The following is a 25,360-nucleotide window of genomic DNA, read 5'->3' on the forward strand; positions in this document are numbered from 1 at the left end:
TAAGGTAAAGAGATTTTATAAATGTTTAATGTTTTTCTTAAATTGTTATTTTATTTCCGAGCTTTGAACTAGACAAAAAACGACAACCACGCGACTTTATCCATCAGTGTTTAAGTTACTCACCACCAGATTTCCAATCACCATGACCATCATGAAAACAACGAGGCACATGGATTGTTCTGCAACCTCCATGCAGTCCCACATCGTCTCTATCCATTCACCACATAAGACCCGGAACACAATCAGAAAGGAGTGGAAGAAGTCATTCATGTGCCAGCGTGGAAGCTCACAGTCATCACTGATCTTGCAGACATGCTCTTTGTAGCTTTTGCCAAACAGCTGCATCCCAACCACAGCAAAAATGAAGACAATGATGGCCAGCACCAAAGTGAGATTTCCCAAAGCTCCAACTGAGTTGCCAATAATTTTTATCAGCATATTAAGTGTTGGCCAAGACTTTGCTAACTTGAAAACTCGTAGCTGAAAAATATGAATAAAAGCTGTGAGTATAACTTGCAATAAAGTAATGGATACATACCGTTTTCTAATATTTGAAAAATCTCCTACTTCCAAATGCTTTATTTTTAGTGGAACTGAGATAAGAAAAAGTTTCACTTATTTTGTGCCCATAGGAAAAGTGTGGCACAGGCCTTATGTAGAGCTGACCCTAACAAGGCTGTGAAACATGGAGCAAATTTGTTGAGTGGACACCCCATCACCACAGTAGGATGAAGAATAGTGGAGGCAGTCCCCAGAGGTTCAAGAATATCTGCCAATTATTTTACTTCTACTGCCGTATGAGCTGTCACAATTCCTGGCCTACAAGTGAAGGAAAAGGTGTCAGGAGGTGCAGCTACCAAGCATGGGGCAAGAGGCAATTGCCCTTACTCTCTTTCTGCTACGGATATCTCAGTTCCTAGGTGTTCTATTATTCCACCCAACACTAAGGGCTCCTTTTATAAAGTGGTGCTATTGATTAACGGCATGCTGAATACAAAGAAGCTCATTTAATTCCCATGGGCTTCTTCACATTCAGCGAACGCTAATCGGTAATGCTGCTTTAATTTCTGAAGGTAAACATTCAAAGAGACAGTTCTGAAATCTTCTGAAACTAGCCGTTGAGCCCGTAAAAACAGGCTAGTAAAGGAAAGGGGGGTTGAAAGCCCCCCCCCCAGATAGGTCGCCGTCACCGCCCCCCCCCCCCCGGAGACCCCTCCGTCACCCCTCCACCCGGGCCGGGTACCTGGCTTCACTATTCAAACCGCCGGAACACAGCACACAGCTCATCTGAGCTGCCGTCGGCCTTCCTTCTTCTCTGTGTGTGTTCCGCCCTCGTGTGACGTAACGTCGGCGAGGGCGGGACACAGGCAGGTAAGGAAGCCAACGGCAGCTCAGATGAACTGTGTGCTGCGTTCCGGCGGTTTGAATAGTGAAGCCAGGTACCCGGGCCAGGTGGAGGGTGGGTGGGGGGAGCGGTAGCGGCAACCCTTGAGGGTGGGGGGAGCGGTGGCGACGGCGGTTCCCTCACTCGCAGGTGCGCAGGTTCCCTCTCTGTCACCCCCCCCCTCATCACGTATTGATGCGGGGGCGGGACAGAGAGGGTCTCTACTGCGCATTTGCGAGTGAGTACGCCTCTTGCCATTTATATGTTTGATATGTGAGGAACTGCAGACTATAGAGTTAGATCCTTTCCATAACCATCATAGCAATATTTTGCTAATTCTATCAGAATTATTATACAAAGTCTGATGCTGTCACTAAATAGGAGAACAGTATTAGAGATGGAATGGGAGGAACTATTTTCAAAAACAATACATAGAAGTTCATTGTTTGTTATTTTTGCAAACTTTGTAGAACAATGCTTTCAAAACAACAAAAAACAGCGGTGAGGACCAACTTTCTATTGATCCCTACTACCAGAAAACTGGGCATTAAAGCAAGTACAAAAATGATAAACTATGTACCAAGCAATAGCAGAAACTACTAACTCAAGTAATACATTTCACAGCCATATTGATTTTTCATCAAGGACCAGGCCAGAGTGACACTGTGTACGCTTTTTTATAATATGCTATGTGCATTTTATTTTGTGAGCTTCATCAATTCATCAAAGCACAAATTGCTGGGCTGCAATCCTAGGAGGAGTAGCCTAATGGTTAGAGTAGCAGGATGAGAACCAGGAATGCCAGGTTGAACTCTTGCTGTGGTTCCTTGTGATCTTGAGCAATTCACTTAATCTATTGCCTCAGGTGCACACTTACATTGTAAACCCTTCATGGATAGAAAATTCCCCAACTGTATTTGAATGTAACTCACCTTGAGCTACAACTATAAAGGGAGTGTGCGAAATTCAAAATCCCAACCCTTTTCTTTCCCTGTGACCAGCTGTTTATCCTAGGGACATTCTAAAGGAAGAGATCTTCTCAGGATAGAAAACATTCATCCTAGTGATTATTTACAGAAAATGCTACAGCTGAAGGACTGCTGGCCTTATGGAGAAACTATTGTGCATCTCTAAGTTAAGAACTATATTGTAAATGAAATCCCGTAAACATTCTACGAAGAAGTAGGGGTGGACCAAGAGACCTCCAAAGCCAAGTAGTGATTATGAAATGTTTATTGACAAAGCACCATGAACCTGAGTGTCCGGACTGAAGTCCACTGCATTGAACACTAGATTGCCCCTCTGCTGTGCAGGGACTTCTGTGTGGAAATTTTTGTACTTGTCCCTGGTTTTGTGGCATTCATAATTTGGACCTTTCATTTTGGAAAATGGCTGTCCATTTTGGACATCTTCACATATTTTTGAACAGGAAACCCCAACGTTCATATTCCACTGCAACTCTGTTATTTTAAATGGTGAGCCCTCTAGATACAGGGAAATACCTACTGTAACTGAGTGTGTATCACCTCAATAGCCCTCAGGCTTGTAGGTGTCTTTAATATTGATACAGTAGAGATATCTTTCTTTCTGGAGGGCTCACAATTTAAAAGGTTAAAAAAACGAGAGAGAACTGATGTGGTTTATAGTCCACTGCACTGACCACTAGGCTATCCAGATATGCTTGCTGCTTTGTTCAGAATGCCCATAATTGCTGATGTTGTCAGGAAGCCTAGTTTACTTTTCCAATGCCACTTTCAGGGGTGAGGGAGCAGGACAGTAACCATGGGGGGATTAAGAAGGGGTCATGCCTTAATCCCTCCAGTGGCCAGCTACTTAATCAGGACACCGTTTTATACCCTGGACTAACATGTCAAACTTAAGATGCCTTCTTTTTTGCCTTGGACATTTCTTCCCATTCGATTATCGCTGATGAATGCCCTAAATTTTGGCTCTCCTTAGTCCCACCCTGAAACACTTAGAACACACCCCCTTGCTATCTGGATGAACTGCAGTATAGGATGTCCAAATTCTGCCTTTCGAAAATTGCAATTTGGACTTTTTTTGGCCATTTTGAGATGACCATTTGCTTTGAAAATGAATGCTACAGGTTGTTTTATATGATAGATGGAACAAATGTGCCTAGGTACCCTGTTATAAAATTACCTTCAGTGTTTTTTTAACTATATAAATGTATAGGAATAAAAACTATATATGCCATAAGAGTAAATGCACAGAACTTAAACAAAATTTTGCAAATATGAACTGCACTGGTGAAGTGGTTTTGCCATAGACACCAAGGGGACAATTCTATAAAAGGCTCAAAAAATTACATGCCAAAATGCAGTGCACTGAACATAATTTCTAAAATGACATCTTTGTGCTCAGATTCCATTATAGAACACCCGAGGCTTCGCCATAGACAATTTTGTGGACCATGGTTCAGATTTTGAAAGTAATACATTCTTTGATTGGGAGCCAGTGTAGTTTTTCACGGAGCGGTTTTGCGCTTTCAAATCACGTTTTTCCGAATATAAGCCTGGCTGAGGTTTTGACCAGTCTGAAGTTTCTTTATGATCTGTTCTTTACATCCTGCATAAATTCCATTGCAGTAGTCTACATGGCTTAATACCATTGATTGTATCAGGTTGCAAAATGTTTCCCTCGGGAAGAATGGTTTCACGCTTTTGTGTTTCCACATTGAGTGGAACATTTTCTTTGTTGTGGATTTTGCTTGGCTCTCTAGTGTAAGGTTTCGGTCGATTATAACGCCGAGGATTTTCAGGCTGTCTGAGATAGGGAGGGTGTAATCTGGGGTGTATATATGTGTGGGGTTGTCCGTATTGTAGTGGGATGTAAGGATAAGACAGTGTGTTCTTTCTGCATTGCGTTTCAGTTGGAATGCATTTGCCCATGATTTCATGATGTTCAAGCTGAGCTTGATTTCGTTGGTGATTTCTGTCAGATCATGTTTGTAAGGGATGTATATTGTGACATCAGTCTGCATAGATGAAAGGGTTAAGGCCGTGGTTGGTTATGGACTTGGCTAGTGAGGTCATCATTAGGTTGAAAAGGATCGGTGAAAGTGGTGATCCTTGAGGTACTCCACAGTCTGCTTTCCACGGTGATGACATGTTTGAATTTGATTTCACTTGATAAGTTCTAGTGGTTAGGAAACCCTTGATCCAGCTGAGTATATTGCCACCAATCCCGAAGTAATCTAATAGTCTTAGTAGCAGGGGCGTATCTGCGTGGGCCACAGGGGGCCTGGGCCCCCGTGGATTTGGCCCTGGACCCCCATGCCGACGACCCTCTCCACCCCCTTCCTGCTGCCAACCCGCCGTCGCCTATCTTTGCTGGCGGGGGACCCCATCCCCCGCCAGCCGAGGTCCTCTCTTCCGTTACAGCAAAGCTTCTTGTTCTGAGTCTGACGTCCTGCACGTACAACGTGCAGGACGTCAGACTCAGAATTTGAAACTGAAGGAAGCTTTGCTGCAACTGAAGAGAGGACCTCGGCTGGCAGGGGTTGGGGTCCCCCGCCAGCTTTGCAACGAAAGGACCTCGGCTGGTGGGGGTTGGGGTCCCCTCCCAGCTTTGCAATGGAAGGACCTCGGCTAGTGGGGGTGGGGGTCCCCCGCAGCAAAGATAGGCGACGGCGGCGGGGGAGGGTTGGCGGCGGGAGGGGGTGGAGAGGGTCGGCAGCGGGGGGGTCAAAGTTGCTGACGGGGGAGGGGTCCGGCAATGGCGGGGGGGGGGGGGGGGGGTCGGCGGCGCTGGGGGAAGGGGGGCTAAAATGTGTCCCCTCACTCTGGCTCTGGCCCCCCTCCCGCCAAAGTCCAGATATGCCTTTGCTTAGTAGTATGTTATGGTTAACCATGTCGAATGCACTAGATATTTCAAATTGGAGGAGAAGTATGCTTTTTCCTGTTGCTATTTCCTGCTTGAATTTGGCTAGGAGAGTAATTAGTACTGTTTCAGTGCTATGGAGGGGGCAAAATCCTGATTGTGATTCATGTAGTATTGAGAATTTATTTATATATTCAGTGAGTTGTTTGGTTACCATGCTTTCCATCAATTTGACTATTAGTGGAATAGATGCTACTGGGCAGTAGTTTGAGATATTGTTTGCTTTTTTCGTTGGTATCTTTTGGTAGAGGGGTGAGTAAGATGTTGCATTTTCCTTAGGGAAGAGGCCTCGCTGAAGCATATAGTTTAGGTGGGAAGTTAGGTCACCTATGAAGTGGTCGGGGGCAGATATTAATAGGTAACTGGGACAAGTATCCAGTTTGCAGTGAGTGTTGGAGACTCTACTGATCGCTTCGGTGACTGTTTCGACAGTGAGGAGAGTGAAGTTGGACCAGGTTCGGTCAACTGGGAATTCTCCAGGGGTTGAGTAAATGTCGTTGATAAAGTTTTCGATATCGGTATTGTCCTGGGGTAGTGTGTTGTGTAGATTAGCAATTTTTTCGTTGAAGTAATTAGCAAGTTTGTCTGCTGATGGGATGTCCATGTTGGTTGTAGTGACCGGAATGGTGTCTAGTAGTTTGTTTATGAGTTGGTATAATTTCTTCACGTCCTTATGATCTGGCCCTATTTTTGTTTTATAGCATGACCTTTTAGTTTGTCTTATCGCATTTTTGTATTTTCTTTGTATTTGTTTCCAAGCATTGAGTGTGTGTTCATCTTTTACTTTTTTCCATGCTCGCTCGGATTTCTTGGATTGTGTTTTTAGTTTTTTCAGTTAATCGTTGAACCATGGTTTCATGTTATGCCTACGTGAGGTTCTTGTTCGTAGGGGTGCTATTTCGTCTAATATGCTTCTGCATCTTTTGTTCCATTCTGAGAGGTAGAATATGGAGTCCGTTTGAGCTGTCCATTCATTATTGTATCTCTGTTGCCAGAATATTTTCGAGTCTACTTGGCCTCTTGAGCTATAGGTTGTATGCTCTTGTAAGTGGTATGACCCCTTCTTCCACCAATTTAGGGATAGGTTTAGTTTGAAGTGGTCGGTCCAAGGTGTTTCTGTCCAGTTGATATCTGTTATTATTAGGTTCTGGTCTGTGGACAGTTTGTGTGAGATGAGATCGAGTGTGTGACCTTTGATGTGTGTTGCTTGCATATGTGGCTATTTGAGATCCCATAAGTGGAGGAATTCCTTGCAATCTCGTGCGCTGTGTGATAAGTAACAGGGTGTCCTATCCGGGGTAGGCCACTAGAGGGCACTAGTAGAATAGGTGGAGGTCGCTAGGACTGGGGAGAGCTCTGGGATGTCCACAGGTGTAGGAGGTTATGGGCTGGGTCCTGGGTAGCTAATTAACCACTTTATACCCCACCTGAGTTGTGAGAGGAGGGGAAGTGAGCTGGGAGCAGAAGAAGAGAGATCCCCCTGGAAGAGACTGGCTAACCCTATGGACTGGGGGTGGACTGTGGGTCCAAGGGAGATCAGCAGGCTGAAAATCCTAGGGTAAGAAGTCCCTAAAGCATTAGGGTTTGACTGTGTGTCCTCAGTACTTAAGGAACTGTGTGTTCAGTGAAAGGACTGTGTGTCCAAAGAAGGAAGGACTGTGTGTCCAGGACTGTGTGTCCAAAGAAGAAAGCACTGTGTGTCCAGAACTGTGTGTTCAAAGAGGGGACTGTGTGTCCAGAACTGTGTGTCCAAAGAAGGAAGGACTGTGTGTCCAGGCAGGCTGCAAAGCCTGGGGTTAGAAGTCCCCAAAGTATTGAAGCTAGTACTGAGCCCATGTATCTGTGTGGGGAGGCTCAGTGTGAAGATCTATGAAAGACTAAAGTATTAAGCTAGAAGAAGTGTGCCTGCCCAGGGGCTGGAATAAAGAGTTGCCTGAGAAAGATGCAGTTGGTGAGACCTGTTTAATTTGCTTAGCGGGAACCAGGTCACCCTGAGCGAGAAGGGGTAGTACACTAATTTGCATATGATCTGCATATTGAGAACCAGGTCACCCTGAGTGAGAAGGGGGATATCAGAGCTGGTAGAGTTTGGGTCATCTAGGTGAAGGTTAATGTCTCCTAATAGTAATATGTTGGAGTTGGTTACACAGGTGTTTGATATGAAATCTATGAATTTTGTCTGGCATTCGTTCCAGTTGCCTGGTGGTCTATAAAACAAGACGCAGTTCAGGTGATCACATAAGGTTTTGTTGTGGATTCTGACTGACGCAATTTCAATTTGGGTTGTTATGGACTCGGCAGTGGTTTCGGTGGTGAAGTGGGATCGATAGATTAGTGCTAAGCCTCCGCCTCTCTTTTCCTTTCTGGACCAATGTAAGATTTTGTACCCTGGAGGACATAGGTCTAGGATTATAGGGTCCTTTTGATCATGGATCCAGGTTTCACTGATGAAAAGTAGATCAAGGTTTTCTGACAAGCTCCAGTCTGTTACTATTGTTGTTTTGTTTACTACGGATCTGGCGTTGATGTAACCCACTTGAATTTTTTGGTATGGGTCTACTATGTTTGGTGTTGTGTGGATTTTTATTAGTTGTCGGTTCTTTGTTAATGTGAGTTTGTTAGGACCTTTCTTCCCCTTCTGTTGTGGTTGTCCGCAAGTTGGTAGTCTTCCTTTGTTTGGGTAGTTATCAGTTTGGTGAGGAGTGGTGTATGTGCTCAGTCTTTGATGATTATGTAGTATGAGTACGATGTTGCTTTCTACGAGTGGGGTGGTTAGTGTTAGGTGGATCAGTGTTATGGAGTAGATTACTAGTAGTAGTTTGGCGGTATTCATTTGTGAACCTGAGTGCAGATTTAGTAAGCAGTGCGTTCTTTGTTTGAAAGCCAGAGTGGTTTTCGCGGAGGGGTGGGGCCTTCGAATCGAACAATGATTGTTTGGTTATTATCTGGTCAAGATTTTAGGATTTTAGGACTCAGTCTTAGCCAAAGAGTCTAAACTCTGTGACTTCATAGTTCCTGTTGGGATTGTTAGAAACATCTCCAAGGCGCTGTTTTCTAGCTGCACAAGGTATTTCCCAGAACACAGGACTTCGTCTCCTTTCTGTCGCCCAGGGGTCCGGGTTCTGCTGTTGTGGGCTTCTGCTGGGGTTCACTACTCCCACCGCAGCCGCTTGTGCGGCGTGGGGCCATGGTGCTGGCCGCGCGCTGACCGGGCCCTTGTGTCACGCCTCAGGGTCACCGTCGGTTTGCTCCTCGCGTCTACCTCCCAGCTTAGAGCCTCGTATGGTTTGCACCCAGCACAGCAATCGGCTTGTGCGGTTAGGAACGGCGCTGACTGAGCACGAGCCTCTTGGTGCTTGGGTCGCGTCTTGAGTGATTTTGCCGTGGGTTGCTCTCTTACCTTCCCTTCTCCAGGTCTGCGGTTGCACGCCTGGCTCTATCTGTCCTCCCCCTCACCTCTCGTTCCAGGTGGATGGCTGGCTGATCGGTGTCCCATGCAGTGCACGATAGAGGCTGGTGCTGCCGCTGCCCTTCTGGTGGTATCAGTGGGTTGGGTGGGGGCCAGTTGGCATCCTCTTCTGATGCTGTGGGGCCGGGTGCTTTGATGTCCATCCAGCGGTAACCAGGTGGGGGGACGGGTGTCGAGGTCCGGGTTGGGTAGCGCTGCAGCCCTGAAGCAATGTAATCTACCCCTCGCGGCGCACAGTGGAGGTGGTGCCGTCGCTGCCCTACTGGCTGTGCCAGTGGGGTGGGTGGGCGCTGGTCGGCTTTCTCTTCTGTTGCTGCGGGGGCCGGGTGCACTGCTGTCCGTCTAGCAAGTAACCATTCAACATCAGGTGGGGGAACGGGTGCCGGGGTCCGGGTTGGGTGGTGCTACGGCCCTGGAGCGGTGTGAGTGCGGTCACAGGGATGGCTTGGTTCGGGCAGGATGTCCGGGGGATGTCCCAGCCTTTTCAGCACCTCTCGCTCCTCCTCACGGTAGAGACCCGCGGTCTGGGCCCGGTAACCGCCGATGGCCGGCTTGCTGATCTCAGTGACCGTGTAGGGAGCTGCTTTTTGGTCTTGGTCTACAGGGCTATCTGCTCCGTGACCAGCGAGTCAGCGGCCATCTTGGAATTTACTAGGCGCATAAATTTCAGAATGCCCACGAAACACCCATTTCCCCGCCTATAACCATGCCTCTTTGTTGCCTGCACACATTAGAAGTTCGGCAAACATCGTTACAGAATACGCTTAGCGACTCATGCGCCTAAATTCTAATCAGTGCCAATCAGTGCTCATTATTGTTTGTTAAGTGCTGTTATCAGCACTCATTAACTTGTTAAGCTTGTTAAGTTACACACATTGTTATAGAATCTGCGTCGATTTTGACACAGATCTCTAGGCATGCTATATAGATCCAGGAGTTAGTGGCTAGCTGCAAAATTTAGCTGGCTAAGTGCGAATATTCAGCGCTAAACCAGCTACGTTGAGTGGTTCAGATAGGCCGCTTAAATAGCACGCCTAGCCTTAACCACTAAACCAGGTAGCACTGAATATTCACTTACCCGTTTAAGCTGCCATGGCCAAAACTGAAACCAGATATTCAATGCCAGTCACTGGTTAAATATCAGGGGGTCATATATAGAATCTAGAGTTATGTGACTTGTCTGTTTACATTATAGAATACTGTTGTGCACACACATAGCACTTACACATGTCAATGGGATATTCTTAGCGTGCAAATGGTGCTTACATTTAGTCACTAAGATCACAGAATTAGGAGCAAACGGGGAAAATGCTTTAGTACATCTGACCTTCTGTTTGTTAATGGAACTTACCAGTCGGAAGGAACGGAGAACAGATAACCCTTCCACATTTGCAAGACCCAGTTCCATCAAACTAAGGCTGACAATAATACCATCAAAAATATTCCAACCTTCCTGGAAATAATAATATGGGTCCAAGGCAATTAACTTGAAAACCATTTCTGCTGTAAAGATGCCAGTAAAGACCTAAAAGGCAAATGTAATACATTAATGTTAATTCTGCCAGAAATAATTTTACATCTGAGTTCTTGAGGTATATTGACAATGATTGAAAAGTTGGGATTATTGATTAAGTTAGATATGCCAAAGAACATTTATATATAAAGAAAATGTAAACTAGGTGGCAGATGGTTTATGTGCATTTGCTCTGCTAACTTAATTCATGCTGGTGCAAAGCAAGTTGTTTCCCTGGAACTATTTTGTGAAGGGGAACATAAATGAATGAGAAAACAGACCCAAAATAAGAGCCTTACTAGGTGGAAATTCCTCATTCCACTTGAGTAGAAATTATGCATGTTGAAGGATAGGACTGAATACAATTGACTATCTAAAAAGAAAAGTCATTTTTGAAGAGCATCACACATGTATTCTATTGACAAAGAGGCTGATGAACTAACTTGAAAAAATTTGCAGCTTAGCGGTCATTTTGTGGAAAATTTGCAATACATGTAAATATGCTTCTGGCTGGTTTGAATCTGTAGTAAAATTCAACGAAAAGTTTTCACACATTCTCACCATAAGAATTACCATATTGTGTTAGTACAATGGTCCATCTAGCCCAGTATCCTCCTTCTAATAGTGGCCAAGTCAGGTCAGAAGGACCTGGCAGAATCTCAAGGAGTAGCATGATTCCATGCTACTTATTCCAAGGGATAAGCAGTAGCTTTCACCTTAACAACAGTTTATGGACTTTACCTCCCTGAACTTGTCAAAAAACATTTTTAAACCCCCTGCTATGCTAATTGCCTTATCACATTCTCCAGTAATGAGTTCCAAAGCTTACTTATGTGCTGAGTATAAAAATATTTTCTCCTATTTGTTTTAAAACGTATTACTATGTAACTACATTGTGTGTCTCCCAGTCTTTGTACTTCTTGAAAGAGTAAACAATCAATTTCCATTCATCATTCCACTTCAGTCAGGATTTTGCAGAACTCTTTCACATCCCCCTTAGCCATCTCTTCTCGAAGCTGAAGGACTCTAACCTAAGTCCTCATATGAGGCCCTTTATGCATACGTACCCCCAAATTCTATATAGTGCAACCTAAGTTGCATGCGCAAATCTGGTCGTATTCTGTTTTGCACATGCAACTTAATTGGCTTAACAAGCCAATCAGTGCTGATAATTGCCACTTAACAAACAATTATTGCCACTAATTGGCTTTAATTAGAATTTACGCACTCAACTTTCTAAGGGACCCTTTTACTAAGCCACATAGGTGCCTATGCGTGCCCAATGCGCACCAATTCGAAACTGCTACCACGTGGCCCGGGCAGTAATTTCATTTTGTATGCGCATCCACAAAGTGCACAGGAAAATATCCGGTGCTCGGTGCTAACTGGGCAGTAATAGGCATTGTACACACGCTGACGATTACCACCCAGTTAACGCTTGAGACCTTATTGCTAAGTGAATGGGTGGCGGTAAGGTCTCAGGCCCAAAATAGACACGCGCCAATTTTCATTTTGCCACACATCCATTTTCAGCCAAAAAAAGGTGCTGAAAAATGGACCTGCGAACATTCAATACACGTTTCTACAACAGCACAGGCCATTTTTCAGGACACCTTAGTAAAAGGACCCCTATGAGTATTCTATAAAGTGATGTGCATAAGTTCTAAGCCATAGATCTGAGAAGGGGGCATGGTTATGGGAGGAGCACGGGTGGGTCATGGGCATTCCTAGCATTTACATGCAGTGTATAGAATATGCCTGTTCCACATGTAACTTAGGCATCGGCATTTACACCAGGTTTTAGTTGGCATAAATGGCTGCGACTAAATATAGTCACAGGAAGTGGGTGCTGGGCGTATTCTATAAACCATGCCTAACTTTAGGCATAGTTTATAGAATACACCAAGGCGTATTTTTTTCAGCGCCAAATTTTTTGGTACAGACTTCAGGTGAAATGTGGAATGTGTCAGAAGGTTGAAAACTTACTGATGTCTAGTTTTGTCAAGCAATAATTTTTTTGGAATGAGATGCTTACTCCTAGACAGCCATATTATAGCTAACCTCTCTGAGATACAGCCATGTTGTCTACTTGTTGTGGAACAGCTGACTTTTATCAACTCCACAAATGATGTACACGTGGAGTCCCATTTTGCACTGGACAGGACATGCTCAATTCCAGTGGTATTTTAGAAAAGTATCTGTACTAAAATGCCAGCATGTGCAGCAAAACAGCCATTTTACAAAGGCATGTTGACAAAATGAATGGCAAGGCCCAGCAGCTTCCAAGTGGAGATATTGGCACCTATATGTGGAAGTGACAATTTCACAACTTCCATGTGTACATGGCACCACTTCTGGGTATAGCTACCCAATTTTACAAACTGACATGTATAACTGCCATCAATTAAGTATTGAGGCCACAATTTCACATGGTTTCATTTTAGAGATGGACTTAAATTGCATGGGATTAAAGCCATAGCAATATGAGGACTTTTTTTTTAAAACCTACATGTGCCTTTGAGAGGATGTAAATCCTAATGTGGGAGTTTTCCCCTGTACACATGTATTACCTTTATAAAATGTATGACTTAGTCCAGCTCAAGCTATGCTCAAGCTATGCCTAAACCACCCCCCCTTGAAACCATTACATGGTATCAACATATACACAGCAGTTTTCTGAAACTGGTATTTACACATATATGCAATCCACATTTGTAAACACTACAATGTACATGTGGATGTGTTTCTAAAACAATGGCCCAAGTATACTTCTAAAGCATTTTGGAAAAATTCTGGCTTTGGTTTTTCAAAGAAAAAAATTCTATGTTACATTAGACAGTTTTTTTGTGGTATAGTGTAATTCCACTTAAGTTCCCTGCTGTGAGAGTGTTTTGCAACTATTATAAGCATCCCTTTTCTATATATTTCCAGATGTTACTTTTCTTTATGAAATGATCTTGTTGTTTGTGATGTGTAATGTGTTTTGACTGAAGGACTCATTACATGTTAAAACCCATCAGCTGAACATATCCAGGGATTCACAAAGACAAAATGTAAGAGGTCTAAAGAATTTGACTGAAATATTCACTGAGGTGCATTTTCAAAGCACTTATATGGTAACCTATGGAACTTTGTAAGTCTAAGTGCTTTGAAAACGAGCCACGCAGTCTCTCAAATTGCATTTCACTTGTTCACATAGATCCCTATTTCTTTTTCTTCATACCTAATTCTTCATTCCATTTCTCAGACAGTAAAGGCAGGGTCCTTTCAGAGAAATACTGCTTCCATCCAAAGTAGGTAGCAGGTCACAGTAATTGGCTTTAAGTATGTTGTGATAATAAGGTTGAAGTTTACAGTCATCAACTTATATATAATGCTTCAGGGGGAAAAACACTTTTGCTCAGAAAGAGCCCCATTTCAGAAAAAACAGAGATGACAACTGAGACATCCAAGACAGAATGCTCTCACTTCTGATCATATTTTAGAAAAGGATCTGTTGATGTAAAGCCTTTTTTTAAATACCTGCAAGATGTGGTTGTGCTGGCTATTTGCAGCAGAGGAATCTAATTTATCAATATAAATGTGGAAAACATCAACAGTGTTAATTTGGCAACTTACACATGTTTTGACACTCCTTGGTCTTTCATTCCTTTTCCCCATTCCAAGATGTTCAACAAAAATAACTGTTGATCTTACTGAAAGTCACAAGCCTAGACTCCTAGAGACTCTCAAGGGATTCCAAAGGGGCCACAATCATCATTGTTTTAATCTGGTGAGGGAAATAAACAATGGAAGATTAGGAAGGACACCTCCCTTCCTCTCTTCTGTAAAAGGTTGGCCAAAATGAGCAGGTGTAAAATCCCAATATGCAAATTATCCTACATACATATATATTCCCTTAGTGAAACAGGGAAAGCATATGTAGATTTCGGTCCAGACCAAGTCATGCCCACATCATGCCACCTTTAAATCTCTAGTCACTATAGATTTGCATGTGTAGATATTGGCTTTCTAACACCAGGTTTTACACATTTTTTCAGATATACATGTTTAGATGCCACTATTTCTATGTGTAAATTATGAACAAGCCTTCTAAAATAATCAGCATACCATTGATTTTCTGGAAGATATCTTCTAACCAATAACATGTTTTAGAATTGATTTCTGAAATCTACTTTAATAACCAGATATACTAAAGGATTTCTCCCATTTTGTGGTCCATGCTCTAAGCTGCATCAAAACTGGCTATTAATGGGAACAGAGCCAGTTCTGGAGGGCCTGATAAGGAGGAACAAAGGAACACTAGAAAGGACTGAACTGTAAGATCTTTTACCTAGCACTAATTGAATCGTGATACTGTGAGGGAGACTGGCAATCATTTGGAGGCATCTGCATTACCAGATTAAATCAATAGGAGCTACAGTGCAAGTGCCCAAAGGGGCGTGACTGAAGTGGTATGCCGGCTCATGATTTTCAATAAGATAAATATTTTGAGTGAACATTTTAGAATGGGGTAAAGGAAAAAAAGACCATGAAGTTACCTGAGTCCAAAATTTCAATTATTTGAGGCCCTATGGACTCATATGTAATGACTGGCAGCTGACAGACATTTGTGCTGGAGTGTTTAGATCTTGCCATAAAAGACACTTTCTTCAGCCCTGTTCCTTGCTTACCCCTCCCTCCTCCACCAGGTGATTTTATGGATCTGTATCGCCATACTAAGCATACTGCAAAGTAAAATGGAGCTGAGGGAGATAGTGGGCTTCTCCATATTGATTAATCAAGGGTACTGGGAAAGTAAGGCACTAGATCCATATGCCCTTGAGGTAACTTTCAACTACAGAGTAGGATGGCAAAATCATGTTGGTAGGAAAGGATTCCCTAGACTTATGGCACAGCAGGGTTTCCCTTTTTTGGAGCCCTTCAACCTGTGATTTTCTCTGGCTATCCCTCCAAAGAAATCTACAATCAAGATCTGGAGGCAAGCATCCAGCTTTGCTTGTTCTTAGAAAAGGTTATGCTATAGCTTACCACCATGGATAGGGCTATTGAGAACTGTGATACTAAGCTTCAAGAAGCTAGTGGTATAAGAATCAATGGTCACTCAACCAAAAAGAAGCAATACCAACTGCAATTTGCTCAATCCAGAATAAAGTAGTGGAAGAAAAAAACAAATTGAACAAACAGCTACTGTTTGGTGCCTTTATTAATAACAGATAATAATAAAATGTGGTCCAACCACGGTAGTAAACCATACAGAGTCCAGTATAAATCATAACTCCATCAACAGCCCAACATGTTTCAGTAACTCTGCTTGCCTCAGGGGCTGATGTGAAGACACTTAACTCTCGACCTCCAGTTTCATACTACCTATATTATTAAATAAATAAGAGCTATCTAATCAAAAGCACTGAAAAAAAAAGAAATACAGAAGAAGCAGAAAGGGGTAAAAAAGGAGAGACAGTGCCGTTATCTTGTCCAGCCCTTAAGTGCCAAGTTCAAAGAATGGCAACACAGTGAAACACAGATCATGCACATGTTACCTTACAGGATCCTTATAATGTTACTGCACCAATATTCTATGCATAAACTACAGACAATTTAGATTAGTACCATCAACCTTCAGGACAACTTTATGGACCATAAACACCTAAAACACGGCTAAAAAGGAAAAGGAAAGAGATCCAAAAACTGAAAAAGATTGATCCTAAAAACGTTGAACTTGCCAGGCTACGCAGTAATCAACCTACTAGCCACCTTGTAAATAACCAGTGATTATAAACTAACATTAAAGTTATCCAAGTATATTCAAAATAATGATTACCCCATCTTTGATAAGACTACATAGTATTAGCCTAAAAAAAAAAACAACCCAGGCAAAGACATGGCATTAAATCAATTACCATATTTCAGGAGTCCTATGTAACTTTGAAAGGCTAAGTGCTTTGAAAATATGCCTCATTGTAAGGCAAAATGAAATATAAAAAAAGCATTAAAAAACCAACAGCATTTACCCAGCACTTCTAGAAAACTGATGAAAAATTGTCCTGGAGCATTAAATAAAATGTCAAAAACATCAAAGGGAGAGATCTTAGTGAAGCTAGTTTTAAACTGTTGTAGTTTCCTGCCAGTGCTGATGAATGATAGCTCAGCACTGATCGGGACTGCTTGCAAGAATAGATTTTTAAAAATTTCAAAATATCTAAAAAATCAGCCCTATCAGAAACCAATTAAAAAGGAGTCAAAAAAATAGCAAGGCACGCGGTCCGCCAAATCCAATATGGAAGGTAAAATTACAAGGCAGACCTTGTGAAAAAAACAGTCTTTATTAATAGATTAAAAGCTCCCTGAAGTTCAACATAAAATGCCAGATATGGCCATGTTTCATCAGTACAAATGGCTGCGTCAGGGGCAGTAGGTCTCTTCAAAAGAGACTGCCAAGAATAGTCAGATTAACCTGCTTATAATTATCCTTTTCCTCCTCTTTGTTGGCAAGTTAGACAGAGCCATTTTGGCCATCCTAATCAACAAAAAGAGACAGTTTAATGCCAGAAATCCAGAAAATATGGAAAGAGAACCAAGATACAAAAGTATCTATAAGATTACATAAATGCCTAACTGAAGTCCTCTTTTACTAAGATGCACTAGTGATTCTCGGCTTGGCAAATGAGAGGAAGCCCATTCAGTCCCTATGGGCTTCCTTTCATTTGCCACGTGGGAATCCTAGCGTGGCTTAGTAAAAGAAGCCCTAATTGAAAATAACCTACAGAAAACACAAGGCTGCATTTTGAAGATAATTTCTTCAAGCCTTTATGCCTGGAGAGTCTTCCAGACTCTAGAGAAACTTGAAATGTTGACCCATGGCTTTGGAGTGACTCTTCTCTTTGAAGTGCCTTCGATTAAGTTGTCCTTTTATTCCACTTTACATTTGTGAGTTCAACAAATAGACTTTTAAGTGGAAATTACATGATCACACAGATATCCATTAGCCCCTGATGTAGCCCAGTTGGGCAAAACATGACCTGTGTCAGGCTTTCTAATTTTATTTTCATCAATTTCTATTAAATACTGTTGTTTCATATACGTATCTGCTTTGTCTGTTTTCCATCTTGGAGTTTGCAGATCGGTTACTCTGTTGTTTTCTTGGAACTTTAATATTTTTTATTTTCAGACATGAGTAACGGACATGCGCCAAGTGGCATTTGACGCACGTAGGTCATTACCGCCTGGATTCTTTACTGCTAGGTCAATGGCTGGCGGTAAGGTCTCGAACCCAAAATGGATGCGTGGTAATTTTGAATTTGCCACACATTCATTTTTGGCAAAAAAAGGCCTTTTTTACAGGCGAGCTAAAAATGGATCGGTGCGCATCCAAAGCCCACGCCTATACTACCTCAAGCCATTTTTCAGCACACCTTTGTAAAAGGACCCCACAATTAAGTAAACTTAAGCATTGCAAGATAGCATCACTTGTTCAGGGTTAATAATACTGCATAGTTGATTTGCATCATAATTAACAATACGGTTTTTTTAAAAGAAAACCATGTACTAAGGGAAGAAAACCTTTACTACATATAGTATGTCCCTAAAAGTACTACATAAAGCTAAACTTACCTGGTTTCCTACAGTAAGCACACGGTTGAATTCATTAGTCATTGGATAATGTTCCATGGCCATAAACAATGTGTTCAAAACAATGCAGATGGTAATAGCTAGGTCCACAAATGGATCCATGACAATCAGTTTAACAATATGTTTTAATTTTAACCATAGTTCACAGCAATCCCAGATCAAGAAGGTATTGGCAAATTTATACCAGCACGGTGGACATTTCTGTCTGGATTCTTCAAGTTCTAGAAACAAGAAGAATACAGTTTATTTTAAAGAGAAAACAGATTTCAACAAATACCATCCCTTTGACAATCAATTTAAGACAAAAACCATAAAACTGAGCAGACATGTCAATATTCAGTTTTTTCCTGCAGTTAAGTGCCGCTGAACACTAGTGGCTAGCCCTGACCAAGCAATTTAACTGTGCCCTACTTTCATTCAAACTTACAAGCCTAAGTTTTCAGCTGAAAATTCTCTTAATTTAGAAGCTTAAGTTATGTTTATAAATTGAGGCCTGACATCCAAAAGCAGCAGCGATCCAAGGAAGGACAAACACTGCAAGAGTTTATCCAAACATCAACTTTACTGGAAACAGGACCCAACCTGGCCAAGTTTTGGAAAAGCCTTCGTCAGGGGTCACATAGGTTTCCACAATACATTCACAGGTTCAATGCATTTACTGCAATACCTGCATAGAAAAATCTCTGGTCCAATTCCAAAAGTCAATAACCATCAAGTCTCCAGCCCTTGTATCGCTGCTGCTGTTTGGTTGTCTGTTCTGCTTCTGTTGCCTGTTTGTTTCTGCTATAAATTGAGGCCTGCCATTCATTTGCCTAGATTTATGAGCCCAATGCTGAAAATCAGTGCAAGCTCCTAACTTTTTTCCTCACCCTAAATGCACCCTATCAGCGGCATAATCCAAAGAAAAGGACGCCCATCTTCTGACAGAAATCGGGAGATGGGCATCCTTCTCTCAGGGTCGCCCAAACCAGCATAATCGAAAGCTGATTTTGGGCGTCCTCAACTGCTTTCTGTCGCAGGGACGATCAAAGTTCACGGGGGCATGTAGGCAGTGTACCAAAGGCGGGATGGGGCGTGGTTAAGAGATGGGCGTCCTCGGCCGATAATGGAAAAAAGAAGGGCGTCCCTGCTGAGCATTTGGCCGACTTTACTTGGTCCAATTTTTTTCACGACCAAGCCTCGAAAAGGTACCCAAACTGAAAAGATGACCACCGGAGGGAATCGGGAATAACGTCACCTTACTCCCCCAGTGGTCACCAACCCCCTCCCACCCTAAAAAAAAAAATTAAAAAACATTTTTTCCAGCCTCTATGCCAGCCTCAAATGTCATACCCAGCTCCATGACAGCAGTATGCAGGTCCCTGGAGCAGTTTTGTAGTGGGTACAGTGCACTTCAGGCAGGCGGACCCAGGCCCATCCCCCCCCCCCCCACCTGTTACACTTGTGGTGGTAAATGGGAGCCCTTCAAAACCCACCAGAAATCCACTGTACCCACATGTAGGTGCCCCCCCTTCACCACTTAGGGCTATGGTAGAGGTGTACAGTTGTGGGGAGTGGGTTTTGGGGAAAGGTTGGGGGGCTCAGCAGCAAAGATAAGGAAGCTATGCACCTGGGAGTAATTTGTGAAGTCCACTGCAGTACCCCCTTGGGTGCCTGGTTGGTGTCCTGGCATGTCAGGGGGGACCAGTGCACTACGAATGCTGGCTCCTCCCATGACCAAAGGGCTTGCATTTGGTCGTTTTTGAGATGGGTGTCCTGGTTTCCATTATTGGCGAAAACAGAGTTCGTCCCTCTCTAAGGTCAACCATCTCAACATTTAGGTGACCATCTCTAGGGTCGACCTAAATGTTGAGATTTGGGCGTCCCCGACCATATTATCGAAACGAAAGATGGACGGACGCCCACCTTGTTTCGATAATACGGGATGCCCCACCAATTCGCTGGGACGTCCTCAGAGATGGCCGCCCTTAGAGATGGGCATCCCCGTTTGAAAATGCCCCTCATTGTCACCCATTTTTTATGCTCCTAAATTTAGTTTAGTGACATTTCGATTACAAATTTATGCACTCAGCCCTAGTAAATTTTCAGAGAGGTCAATTTATGAGCATAACTCCCAAGTTTAGGAGTATTAATCCTTTGATGGCCGACACATGCCCACTAGAAATTGGGCTGAGACAACTTGTTTCATAATGAACACTGTGCATAATGTTGTGTTTCTTAATCTTGATGAAGTTCCTTAGCAATAATTTTCTCTTCCATAACACTGGAAAGGGAAATGTTTTTGAAAGAACTGGATCACCTTCCCACCATAATTTGGAACCCACAGATCACAATCCAACATTTTAATTGGATATTTGTGATCCCCTCCAGTGATTTACAGATTCATGATTCCTGGACTACAGTATAAAATTTATGAATCTTCTTTTTGATGTTTCCCCAATTTAAAGAGAACATCCCTTTTACTATTTTCATGTAGGAAGGTAGAAAGCATAAGAGAGGTTTGAAGTACCAGTCATTGAAACTGTTCCTGAGTTGCAATTTGGTCATTCAGAAATTATGAATTGAAATCTGTGAAACACCTGTACAGTTACTAGCAATCCTCAATTTACTTTATTTTTGAATCCTATCCAGGGTTCACTGATTGACTACATAGATATATAGTTGTGGTTCAGATTAGTATTGAATACTTTGGCCCATCTTAATTTGGTAGATGAATAATACCTTCCATGGTGTTTGTCAATATGCTGGCCACACTTAGTGCTCTTTGCCGTAGATTAGGATCCTCTAACAATTCCATAGAGATTTGATAAGAACTTGTTCTTGTCTTCCTTACTTCTGTCTCTGTAGTGGTACCCTACAAAGAAAATATTGATAAATCATGTTCAGCATCACAAGTTATCTACAGATACACAAATATTGTCCTGTATTTTCAGAAAAGATTTTGTCAATAAACTGTTGGTTTCTCCAATAAATTTAGGGCTTCCTTTACAAAGCCATACTAGCGATTCCCATGCGGCAAATGAGAGGAAGCCTGTAGGAATTGAATGGGCTTTTTCTCATTTGCAGCACCAAGAATCGGCAGTGCAGCTTTGTAAAAGAGGCCCTCAGAAAATAATCTATGGAGGCAATATTCATTGCTAGTTAACCAGCTAATTAGGTCCATGAAGAGGCAGATAACTGGATAGTGCTGCTAAATAACTTGTTTGACCACCACGGCACTATCTGGTTAGCACCAAAGTGGTCCGGGGTGCAATCAGGGCACGGCTGGGAGTTACCTGGATGCTGCAGATATTCAGTGATGGTACCTGGATAAGTATCTGGTTAACTTAGAAAAGCAGAAATACTGTCCTGTTAACTGGGCAGCTATCCAGGTATTGCCCATGAATATCTGTGGCACCTGAGTAACTCTTGTGGCTGCCCCTGACCCGGATATTCAGTGTCGGTACCTGGAGAGGAGTCGGCACTGAATATCCATGTCTAATTTAGCAAGTGGTGGAAAGCGTTTATAGAAACCTTGACTGCTGCAGGCTGAATATTGCACCCTATGCTGCTAATTCTGGGCAATGCTTGGTTCACATTTACTCATTTTTTTTTCTTTATAAAAGCAACAGAAACATTTGGGAGGTAAAACGTGCCTTAAAAGTTATTTCACATACAGGCTTATTTTCGAAAGAGAAGGGCGCCCATCTTCCGACACAAATCGGGAGATGGGGGTCCTTCTCTCAGGGTCGCCCAAATCGGCATAAACGAAAGCCAATTTTTTGCGTCCTCAACTGCTTTCCGTCGCGGAGACGACCAAAGTTCACAGGGCATATTGGAAGCGTAGTGAAGGTGGGACTGGGCGTGCCTAACATATGGGCGTCCTCGACCAATAATGGAAAAAAGAATGGCGTCCCTGACGAGCACTTGGGAGACTTTACTTGGTCCATTTTTTGTTACAACCAACCCTCAAAAAGGTGCCCAAACTGACCAGATGACCACCGGAGGGAATCGGGTATGACCTTCCCTGTCTCCCCCAGTGGTCACTAACCCTCTCCCACCCTCAAAAAAAACTTTTTAAATATTTTTTACCAGCCTCAAATGTCATACCCCGCTCCATGACAGCAGTATGCAGGTCCCTCTCCCACTTTTCTTTTTTTTTTAGTCTGTGCCCATATATTTTACAAGAAAGACTACTGACCATTTTTATAGCACCCTATGAACTGACTCCTTCTTATGTATATTCTTTTGACGGCGCGGTCTCTAGAACTGTACACAGTACCCTAAACGAGGTCTCACAAGGGACTCATAAAGAGGCACTATCACTTCTTTATGGCCAGTTCTCTCCCAATGCATACAAGCATCCTTCTGTCTTTTGCCATTGCCTTTTCAATCTGTTTGGCCATTTTAAGATGATCAGATATTATCCCCCCCCCCCCCTCCCAAGTTCTTCTTTGTGCACACAAGTACTTCATTGCTGTATCGCTGTCTTGCGTTTTTGCAGCCCAAATGCATGATCTTGCATTTTTTAGAATTAAACTTTAGCTGTCAAATTCTAGACCATTCTTCAGGCTTTGCTATATTCCTCATCGTTTTATCTACACCATCAGAAATGCTTGCTCTATCTGCCAGCCCACACAGCATGCTATCATCTGAGGCAGAAAACTGCACTGCTGGGATCTCACATTTGCACATCTTGCTGGTTCCTAACAGACACCTACCACATGTTTTAGTGCACGAAGTCCCCTTTTCAGAAAACCCTGCATTTTAGTACATCCGTTCCTATGACTGAAGCAAACATCAGCAACTCATCAGAAGCCCATATAAACCCCATGCAGGCAAAAGGGTTGTACTTTTTTATTTGTATTACCATGTTCATGAAACTGAAGAATTCCCGGATATTCTAACATTATGTTTTTGAGGATAAATCCTGTTCTATTCCTGCTGGACCATGCTTTTGGTTGGAGATAAACTTGGGGAAAAGAAAATGAAGAACTCAGCCAATTGGATATTGTGTACTTTCAGTAATTCCTCTTTCAATAAACACGATAAATGATCTATCATTGATTACCTCTGGTAGAAGGCGTCCATCCATAGGCATTGATGGTCCACCAACCAAAGAAACCACTCCATTGCAATCTACAGTGCTGTGCATCTTTCCATTCATTGAAAACAAAGGCAAAATCTTGGATGATTTACTGGTCTGACTAATATTGCTGTTGCGTCGTTCCCCGTGCCTTCCGGGCACAAAAAGAGAATCTCTTCTGCTTTCATAATCTTCAAATGTGCTGTGTTCATCATCTGCAAAATCATTTTCTGACCCTATATCTTTTACTCTCCCTTTGAAGCTGAAAAGGCTTGTTCTGCTGTTGCGCCTTGGGGAAAACAGAGATCCACGAATGCTCAGCAATGACTGTAATAAGTAAAAAGAGAAACAGCAAATAATAGAACCAAGTTGATGAAATTAAATTGCTAACACATATTTGTTTTTATGTTGCATGGTAAGAACAGCACAAATGTTTCTATATACCTAGCTATTCAAGTAATACCCCCAATTACTAGTTGTATTGGTGAATAAAATAAATGGAACCCAGCATTCTCAGATTTGGGGAGAAGAAGGCTAATCCACTGCACAGTGGCAACATGTATTCAGGGTGCACACTTTAATGGGTTCTGGAGGAAGTTCAATTTGGGGCCCTGGCTAAGGGCTGTTGTTTTGATGACTGGGCAAGGTGGGGGTGGGGAGGTACCAATTACACATAAAAGGTTTCTGGTACTGTAGCCTTGGAACAGACCAGTTCCAGTTGATCTGGAAGACTCAAAAACACTATGAAATTGCTGGTCCTAAAGAAAAAAAAATTAGTTCAATAAAAGTATCCTCTATTACTTACTTGTGTGTTGAGGGAATAACAAACTTTTTGCCATTTAATGCATGTTAAATACAAATGTTACTTGCTCTTAACACATAAGTACATAAGTATTGCTGCACTTGGATAGACCAAAGGTCCATCAAGCCCAGCATTCTGTTTTCAACAGTGGCCAATCCAGGTCACAAATACCTGGCAAGATCCCAAAAAAGCTCAATACATTTTATGCTGTTTATCCCAGAAATAAATAGTGGATTTTCCCCAAGTCAATTTAACCTACCTGTTCAGAAAGGCATACCCCGCTGACCCAACATAAATGCCTGCACTCTGCAACACAACATAACCAAAGCTTGTAATGGACACTACCTAATCTTTCCTCTCCTTGATCCCCATTGTAACTGAAACACGTTCCTTATTCAACTACAATACCACCTGTATTTGTTTCTTTACCGGACTTGGCGAACACCTCTACGGTACTATGTAAGCCACATTGAGCCTGCAAATAGGTGGGAAAATGTGGGATATAAATGTAACAAATAAATAAATAAATAATGGTCTATGGACTTTTCCTTAAGGAAGCCATCCAGACACTTTTTAAACTCCGCTAAGCTAACCGCCTTTACCACATTCTCTGGCAATGAATTCCAGAGTTTAATTACACGTTGAGTGAAGAAACATTTTCTCTGATTCACATTAAATTTACTACTTTGTAGCTTCATCGCATGCCCCCTAGTCCTAGTATTTTTGGAAAGAGTAAACAAACGATTCACGTCTACCTGTTCCACTCCACTCATTATTTTATAGACCTCTATCTTATCTCCCCTCAGCCATCTCGTCTCCAAGCTGAAGAGCCCTTAACGCTTCAGCCTTTCCTCATAGTGTACTTCAACATCAGCTTAATAATGAGATGCAAACTGGATTAATCAACTAACTTTGCAATGGTGTTAACTTTCCTTCCTGGGAGTATTGGACCACTAATGTGACGCCTAATGCTCCAGAGGAGCCTCTTAAATGGGCTGGGACCAGTATCAAACATCCCACCCCCATGATCCCCCCTGACACAAAGCCCAATTCCTCCCATCTCAATCCCCCCTACACAAAGCACCACCACCTCAAATGCTCCCAGCACTTAATGGGTTTTCCCTGATGGCTAGTGGAACATACCCCTTATCTTACAGCATAATCACTAGTATTAGTACCACAAGCCTTCTGCTAGGAGACAACTGAGACCATTTTGAACCCAACTGCTCAATGAGGAAGGAGCAACTGGAGATTGTTCCTGCTTATCCATCAGCTATCACGGATACCCATAGTAGGTACCAGGGTGCCTGGGGGAGGGAGCTTGTGATTTGTGTCAGGGGGAGCGCATAGGGGTGAGTTAATGTAAGCTTGCTATTCTTGCAGAGGTGCAATCATACTAAAATACTCTTTTCCAAATCAATTATTCATCATAGCTAATCAAGTGTACCTCAGAGACTACTTCCAGGTAGAACAGGAGCATACACGAAGAAATATTATTTAACCAAGTGCTCTTTAGTGTTTAATGTCTATCAGTTTAAATAAATAGAAGAATTTTTGGGCAATGTCACTCTTATATGCCTGGAAGTGTACTA

At 42.6% G+C, this 25,360-nt stretch overlaps 1 protein-coding gene across 11 annotated transcripts in view; it reads right to left on the reverse strand.

Annotated features, from left to right (window-relative positions):
* LOC115474020 (sodium channel protein type 2 subunit alpha-like) overlaps positions 1–25,360 on the reverse strand; it is a 183,215-nt gene that overhangs the window by 98,479 nt on the left and 59,376 nt on the right. For 6 of the 11 annotated variants that reach the window (XM_030209290.1, XM_030209296.1, XM_030209291.1 and 3 more), the window contains exons 11-15: positions 22,952–23,293; positions 20,623–20,755; positions 17,884–18,122; positions 10,108–10,281; positions 124–480 (exon numbers count right to left, since the gene is read on the reverse strand). In XM_030209290.1, coding sequence (XP_030065150.1) covers positions 124–480; positions 10,108–10,281; positions 17,884–18,122; positions 20,623–20,755; positions 22,952–23,293 — 1,245 coding nt within the window. The remainder of the gene's footprint in view (positions 1–123; positions 481–10,107; positions 10,282–17,883; positions 18,123–20,622; positions 20,756–22,951; positions 23,294–25,360) is intronic. The other 5 variants (XM_030209297.1, XM_030209300.1, XM_030209294.1 and 2 more) reach the window with 3 other exon arrangements.

Source organism: Microcaecilia unicolor, chromosome 7 (assembly GCF_901765095.1).
Source record: "Microcaecilia unicolor chromosome 7, aMicUni1.1, whole genome shotgun sequence".
NCBI classification, from domain to species: domain Eukaryota; kingdom Metazoa; phylum Chordata; class Amphibia; order Gymnophiona; family Siphonopidae; genus Microcaecilia; species Microcaecilia unicolor.